The 8,777-nt window shown below is 34.9% G+C and overlaps 1 protein-coding gene across 9 annotated transcripts in view; it reads right to left on the bottom strand.

Moving 5' to 3' along the window:
• EMSY (EMSY, BRCA2-interacting transcriptional repressor) overlaps positions 1-8,777 on the bottom strand; it is an 82,398-nt gene that overhangs the window by 34,967 nt on the left and 38,654 nt on the right. For all 9 annotated transcript variants that reach the window (XM_006763831.2, XM_006763824.2, XM_006763823.2 and 6 more), the window contains 2 exons: positions 4,204-4,353; positions 1,135-1,305 (listed from right to left, as the gene is read on the bottom strand). In XM_006763831.2, the coding sequence (XP_006763894.1) occupies positions 1,135-1,305; positions 4,204-4,353 (321 nt within the window). The remainder of the gene's footprint in view (positions 1-1,134; positions 1,306-4,203; positions 4,354-8,777) is intronic.

Genomic DNA, 8,777 nt, shown 5'->3' with positions numbered 1-8,777 from the left:
GCCTGGGCAAGGGGCCGATCCTGCGATTGGAGGGTGATGGGGGTCAACGCCTGAGGGCTCCCAGTATGTGAGAGGGGGCAGGCTGGGCTGAGGGACACCCCCCCCACACACACACACAGTTTTAAATAATAAAGAATTGAAAATAAAATAAAAAACATTTATCAGTAAAAAAAAAATCCTATATAATAAAAGGCTAATATGCAAATTGTCCCCTTGACCGGGAGTTTGATCAGAGAGTGGGCTGGCCAACCGCGCATGGCCCCTCCCCCCAGCTGGCCTCACCCCGAATCGGGCCCCCGACCCCAATCAGGGGCAGGGCCAGGCAGCCTACCTCCTATAGCCCCTCCCCCAAAGCCAGGCCTACCCCGCCCCAATCGGGGCAGGCCAGCCAGAACCCACCCATGCACAAATATGTGCAGCAGGCCTCTAGTAATAATAATAATCATTGAAAACAAAAACCATATTAACATTTCACTTCAGAATCCACAACGCAAATTACTTCAGGAATTAATGAGCTCATAAAAATCCAGGTAAGAGTCCAAAACATCAACAATTAGCCTTCACTATCTAAGTAAAATATTTTTTAAAAGTAAACAGTCCTTATAAGTGGTGAAAAGCAAAGATATTCAAATATTTTTGTTTTTAATAAGCTAAAGTGACATTAGTAATTGAAATTATGAGTTATGGTTCCTCAAACACATTTAGATAAATAAATACTAGTTCTTCCAGTATTTAGAATGTGTGATCTTGGAAGGCCAATTTCATCTCTGTAACCTTAAATCTGTATCTCTAAACTGGAGATGATGCCAACTATCTCAGAGTTATGAGGTCTAAATAGATGAACAAATAGAAGAATATTTTATAATGAAAAAATCTCTATGCAAATGTAAGCCATAATCTTTCTACTCTGATTAAAAGCAATATTACTTTCTTTCTATTTTAAAATGATCAAAAACTTAATATGTGAAGATTTAATACTAGAACTAAAAAACTGATCGCTAAACATCAAGACTAAATAAAAGCTCTAGATTTCTAATCAGAAAACTGAGACCAAACAGAATCTTTCAACAGTTGAAATATATTTCTTCCTCTTACTAATCACCTATATATTGTACATGTTTCAGAGATACCTACCAGAAACTATATTACTGCTAATTATCTTTCCCCCCAAGGTAGCTAATGATTTGGGTACTACTGTAATGATGCTACCACTCGTAGTTTTCACATAGGTTGCAGCTCCAGGGGTTGCAGCCATCCGACCTATGGATGGGCTCACTGTGGGCCGGGTATAGGTTGCCTGTGTGCCTGTAAAAGGGAAAAGCCAAAAGAAAAACTTGTCAATGCTTACAGAAGAATGACAATTTATACAATTATTACTATAATTCAATGTAATCTACATTGCTTTAATTTGAAAATGGAATTTCAAGGTGTCAAGACTTAAGTAACAATTTACAGCCAGTTTTCAAAGCACCATACAAGAACTATAGCCAAGTCAATTTGAAACAATTTTACACATGAAATATTGTGATGTGTTGCATCAAATTACTAACCCCAGAAAAAGTTAACTAACTCTGTTCCTTCTCCCACTACCTTTCTTCCATTAGTTTTAAGCCCAAAAGAAACTTAATTGTCTTTCTTGCCAGAGCATTTTAGCTATTTCTGTTGTAGATTTTAAGGTGCATCTGTTTTATGCTGTCTCTCTGCCAAACCCAATGTCAGCACTCAGCAAATAAGGCAGTATTGCTTGCCTAAAATATTATAAACTTTACTGTTTTGTACTCTGCTACCCTGTAAATATATTTCCATCTTTTAAAGAATTATGCCATCATTTTACTAGAGATTAAGGATGCTGCTGCCAAGAATATTTCTTTTTAGCCTAAAAAGTTCACTATTTCCATATTTTCTTAACTTTAACTGACCTGTAAAGATATTTTTCTCAAAGGATCTTACACTCTTCCCCACTATTTCTATGATTTTTTCCTTTTCCTAAAGAGGAATTAAATACTAACCAAATGAGCCTGTTATAGTTTCCTACAAATCTGGTAACTCAGAAATCCTATTCCTAAACTAAGAACTATTTGTCTTAGAGAATGAAAATGACTAAAATAACACCTTCTTCAACTGAAAAAAAATGTTGCATGATAATCAGATTCAGAGGTCACTGTGATAACCATTTTCAACAACCCCCTTCCCAAATAAATGATTTTAGCAAGTTATTCACCACTTAAAAATACAATCCCTATCCAAAAGAGGAAGGAACATTAAGTAGATTTAGTTTAAATTTACAAACATACATCTGAATCAGAAAAAAAAATTTAGTGCAAGGTAAATGTTATACACATAGTTTGAATCAGTTAAATTATAACCAGAAAAAAATTCAAATTAAAGTGTTTGTCTTTTAAAAAAAGAAACACTCTAATATAGATACATAAGTATAGACATATTATTTTTTGCTACCTTTCCATAACATAAGGAATCATATATACATAACATTAATATCTTTGTACCAAGTGGTAAAAAGTTTTGGGGGAAGTATTATAGATTTAATACAAGAATAATGGTATCTCTAAAGCACAGGCTTTCCATAGAGACAGAAAGTAGAATGGCAGTTACCAAATCCTGGAAGAAGGTGAGACTAGTTACTATTTAATGCATACAGAGTTTCAGTTTGGGAAGATGAAAAAGTTCTGGGGCTAGAGTGGTGATGGCTGCAAAATAATGTGAATGTACTCAATACTAACAAACTGCACACTTAAAAATGGTGAAAATAGTAAGCTTCATGTTATGTATATTTTACCACAATTTTTGTTTGTAAAGCACTGGGTTTGGAATCAAACAGATCTGGATTCAAATTCCAGTTCTGCCTATTATTGACTATATGAACTTGGGCAAGTTGATACAGATAAGTCTCTTTTTGTCACTAAAAATGGAAATAATAGAGCCTAAGGGAGATTAAGTGCAATGTTTGTACAGACCTTTACATACTGGCCAATAGCTGATAGCTTATAAACTTCAGACAGGTATCATTTTACACTATCTAGATTCTATCATCTAAATACTGTCCATCCTCAAAAAAATTGGTAAGAGTTATGCAAATTTAAAATAATATCAATGAATAATTCTAATATTAATTAATAGTAATAGCTACTGAGCACTCTGCTGGAGACTTTACACACTTGATTTCATTTAATACTTACAATAACCTTAGGGCATAGGTATTATTATCCCATTTAAATAGACAAGGGAAAAGATTGAGGATGGTATTACTAAAATGTTCTACCCACTTGTCCTGTCCAACATGCTCAATGGTTAGTGTCAGCCCATGCACCAAAAGGTCCCAGATTTGATTCTGTTAAGGGCACATACCTGGGTTGCAGGTTCACTCCCTGACCCTGGTCAGGTCGCATGTGGGAGGCAACTGATCTTTATGTCTCTCTCACTTTGATGTTTCTCTCTCTCTCCTCCCCTCCCTTCTACTCTCTCTAAAAAATCAATAGAAAAAATATCTTTTGGTAAGGATTAACAAAAATAAAAAAAAAATAAAAAAAAAATTAAATGAATGAATGAATGAATGAATGAATGAATGTTCTGCTCTACTTCCTTGAGCGTAACCTGGTTGCTCTCCTATCTAGGCATAATGTCATCCTGTGCCTCCCTCAGTCTGAGGAATGCTTACTACACTATAATGTAATACAGACTCTCAACCTCATCAAAGTGAGATTCTTGTGAACTGGGACTGCACTTTCATTTACTCAACAAATACTTACTAATCACTTACAGAACAGAACAGAGCGTGCTCTCTCTCTCTTTCTCTTTATATAAATATGTGTGTGCGTGTGTGTGTGTGTATACATACATACACACACATACACACAAATGTAAATATATATAATAAAATAGACATGGTCCCTTATTTCCCTTATCCTTATGGGAGCTTATGGTCTAATAAGGTGAACAATATTAAATAAATCAACAAACAGTAGCTAAGTAAATGGAAATTGTAATATGTGCTATGAAGGAAAAGAATAGATGACCATACCACAAAAATAGAAGGAACATTTTTTAGTTGGAGGGAAGTGGGAAGTCAAGAAAGGCCTCTTTGAAGAATTGTCTCAATAATATCTGTAACCCCAGTGTCAAACACAGAGAAATTACTCAATGAATATATAATGAATAAATAAACTAATGCTCAAAAAAACTTACCAGTAGGAGTGGTTACCAGTTTAGTTGTCATTATTGCACCATTACTACTAACCACCATAATAGGGGAATTGCTACTGGTAGGCAGAGTTGCTGTCACTGGTTTGGGTAAGATTTTACTTGGTTGGACTTGTTGTGTGATGATTTTAACACCTTTGAAAGAAGAAAGATAAATATCAGTACAAATTCTTTTTCAAAATACATGTGCCTTATACCAACCCAAGAGGGCAGTAGTTATAAACATTTACTCCATCTTGACTAAAGAGAAGCTTTAAAGTTCATGTGGATAAAAATTCTTCACCAACTTTTGTTTCTCAAATTTCCAATTTCTCATTCAAGAATACAATTAAAACATTATAAAAGCTATTGAATTCTTAAAGAAAAACAATTGTTTTTCTTTTGTCTATGATATATAAGAGCTTTCAAACCAAACAGCCATTGGCCTGAACTTTTACAGACAAATAAACAATGCTTCATGCAGATTAGGATAAGAAGTCAAAAACAAATGTTAATGTAGCTTTTATATATTCCCAACTACACCAAATAGTTTTCTAACCTCTTAAACTATAAAGGCTGTTGAAAACTATAAAGGAGCAAGAACATTTTCTTTTCGAACATTTATTTTTAAATTGATTGCTTTTTAAAAGTATTTTTAATAGCACACTTTGTCAAACACGTAATAAAGGATACATTATTATTGTACCTATAAAATATGCATTTGGACAAGAAGTTAAAGGCAATATGCAGAAATAAAATAAAAATATTAGAGTGGTGAGGTTATGAGTCTTTTTTACATTTTTCAAAAATTTTACTTAAATGTTATAATTGTTGTATTGCCTTTCCAAATGTAAAATGTAAATATTTCATGATAACTACAACTTTAAATAAGAATTGTTAACTGAGGAAGAAAAATTTTGGTAACATTTTTTCCTTCATAACTTTACTGAAATAATTCTGGAGTTGAATGTATTACACCAGGACTTTAATTTCATGGAATTGAATATACTGCCATAGACAACTAAAAATTGTATTACTTATTTGGATGGCAATTAGATTGAGACATTAGAAAGCAAACAAATCTACTTATTTAATAGCATTAAATAAATTTAAATTTCTTACAGCCAACAAAGAAGTTAAAATTATGATATCTAAGCATAATTTAGGCAAATTACTTAATCTCTCTGACTCAGTTTGCTCATTTGAAATAAATATACTGCTACTATATACCTTCTAGGGCTATTGTAAAGATTAAATAAATCAAAATTGTAAAGTGCCTAGTACATAACAAGAATTCAATAAATAAAGTATTATTATCAGAGAAATAAAGAAATTCTAATTATAGTAAATCATAAACAGTGAAGTTGGAGGGGAAAAATATTTTTAGTATTATCTCATTGGTGAATTACAATAACAATGCTTAAGGCACATAAAAAGAAGTTTCCAAAGTAATAACCACAGAGGAAAATTTAAAAGGATCATAAGAGACTACTTTGCTCAGTCCTACAGATAAGTTGAAAATTTGGATGAAATAAATAATTTTCTAAAAAAATATTATTTATCAAAATTGACCTCAGAAAAGAGGTGTCTAAATAGGCAAATTTCCTTAAAATAAATATTTAAGAGCTCTTCCTCCATCACCAAAAAATAGCAGGCCCATAGCTGCACAAGATAGTTCTACAGTCGCCGAAACCGGTTTGGCTCAGTGGATAGAGCGTCGGTCTGCGGACTGAAAGGTCCCAGGTTTGATTCCGGTCAAGGGCATGTACCTGGGTTGCAGGCACATCCCCAGTAGGAGATGTGCAGGAGGCAGCTGATCGATGTCTCTCTCTCATCGATGTTTCTGACTCTCTATCTCTCTCCCTTCCTCTCTGTAAAAAATCAATAAAATATATAAAAAAAAAGAAAAAAAAAAAGATAGTTCTACAGTCCTTTAAAAAGAAGGTAATTACAATGTCACAGATATGTATAGTATAGTATAGGGAATACAGTCCATAATATTGTAATAACTATATATGGTGCCAGATGGATACTGGAAATATTGAGGGGAACACTTCATAAAGTATATGATTATCTAACCACTAAGCTGTACACCTGAAACTAATACAAAATAATACTGAATGTAAACTATAATTGAAAAAAATCATTCTGACATGGGATTTTGGCAAGAGATTATTAGATATGACACTAAAAAAATGAGCAACAAAAGAAAATAATATGTATGAACTGGACATCATTAAGATTAAACACTTTTGTGTTTCAAAAGACATAATCAAGAAAGTGAAAAGACAACCCACAGAATGGGATAAAATACTTGCGAATCATACATTTGATAAGAGCTTAATATCCAAAATATGTATATTAAAAAAACTCATACAACTCAATGATAAAAAGACAGCCCAATTAAAAAGTGGGTAAAAGATATAAATAGACATTTCTCCAAGGAAGCTATATAAAGGGCCAAGAAGCACATGGAAAGATGTTCAACATCATTAGTTATCAGAGAATGCAAATCAAATCCAAAATGAAATACCATTTCACACAAACTAGGATAGTTAGAATCAAAAAGTCAGAGAATGACAAGTATTGGGAAGGATGTAAAGAAACTGCTGATGGGAATGCAAAATGATGTAATCACTTTGGAAGACAGTTTAGCCGTTTCTCAAAGAATTAAACATAGAATTACCATGTAACTCAACAATTCCACTCTTAGGAATACCCCGAAACTTACACATGAATACTTTCCACAGAATTATTCATAGCAGCCTTCATTAGAAATAATCCAAATATGTATCAATGGACAAATGGATAAACAAAATGTGAAATAAAATTTACCTATAAAAAAGAATGAAGTGCTAATACCTGGTATAACATGTATGAACCTTGAAAACATTAAGTGAAAAAAGCCAGTCACAAGAAAACCACACATTATTACATTCATATGAAAATCCAGAAGAGTCTGCATGGTCTATAACATGTATAAAACTCTAACACCTGTATCAACTGCATATGCACAAGAGGGGATAATAGGATGGCTTCCTTTGGTGTCTTTGTTGCATTATCGGATATAAATGATGTCCCTATGCCCTAGCCGGTTTGGCTCAAGGGATAGAACGACGGCCTGCGGACTGTGGGGTCCCAGGTTAAATTCCGGTCAAGGACATGTACCTTGGTTGCGGGTACATCCCCAGTAGGGGGTGTGCAAGAGGCAACTGAGTGATATTTCTCACTGAGGGATGTTTCTAACTCTCTATCCCTCTCCCTTCCTCTCTGTAAAAAATCAATAAAATATACTTTAAAAAAAGAAAAAAGAAGAAAATGACGTTCAAATTCTCTTTGGTCTTTGTTAAGCCGGAGAAATAATGGTGTCATTATTTAGCAATGACTTTACCAAGAATAAAGATTTGCCGAATGTGTGCTCACAGACCTCTTCATGGCCACCATTGCTGTGAAATATATACAGTCTAACTCCGTGTATCAGGTTACTGGCATTGAAGCATAGGACAGGAGTCTCGGACACACTGCACATGCCTTGAAGGAGATAAGGCGAATGAATGTTCTCAATGAAGTTTAACACCAGAGTGAAGAGAGGAGAAATCTCTAATGCCATCGATCAATACATTACTGGAACCATTAGCAAGGATAAGACTTAGTAACATGGAAAGCACTGTGAGGAAGTCCCTGAATTATTAACCAAGGCAGAGAAGAACGAATGATTCAACAAACTTGGTGAAGTTTCTATCAGCTCTGAGCCTTCCTGCCTTTCAGGGAGCGGTGTGGCATATCCTACTGCTCCCTCTGGTTCTGTCGCTGACAAGGTTGTGATTGAGGCCTGTGATGAGCTGGTAATAATCCTCACTCACGAGTTGATTCTTTCATCACTATGTCATCACACATTACTTTAAGGTTTGCTTATATGTGGGTGAAAAATAATGTGGGAAATCTTGAAAATACTTAAAACATTAATTCTGCATAATTTTTAAAAAAATACTTTATAAAAGAAATGTGGTATATAGATACCATAAAATATTATTCAGCCATGAGAAAGAAGGAAATCTTGTCATTTACAACATGAATGGCATTATGCTAAGTGAAATAAGTCAGAGAAACATAAACACTGTATTACCTCACTTATATATAGAATCTAAAACAAAACAAAACAAAAACTAACAGAGCTCACAGATATAAGAGAACAAGCAAGAGGTGAGAGGCTGGCTGAAATGGGTGAAAGTGGTAAAAGGAACAAACTTCCAGTTATAACATAAACTAGAAGCCTGGTGCACGACATTCGTTCACTGGAGTCGGGGAGGAGGGGTCCCTCAGAATGGCCTGTGCCTTCTAGTGGTCTGGGACCCCTTTGGGGATATTTGCCGAGGGGTCCTTAGTGCTGCCTCGGAGGTGGGAGAGACTCCCGCCACCACTGCTGCGCTCGCCAGCAGTGAACCCAGCTTCTGGCTGAGCAGCGCTCCACCTGTGGGAGCACACTGACCACCAGGGGGCAGCTCCTACACTGAGTGTCTGCCCCTTGGTGGTCAGTGCACGTCATAGCGACCGCTTGTTCAGCCATTTGGTCAATTTGA

The sequence above is a fragment of the Myotis davidii genome, unplaced genomic scaffold (genome assembly GCF_000327345.1).
Source record: "Myotis davidii unplaced genomic scaffold, ASM32734v1 scaffold139, whole genome shotgun sequence".
Lineage (NCBI taxonomy): Eukaryota > Metazoa > Chordata > Mammalia > Chiroptera > Vespertilionidae > Myotis > Myotis davidii.
The sequence above is the reverse complement of the archived record's forward strand: the minus strand, read 5'-3'. Positions and strand labels throughout refer to the sequence as shown.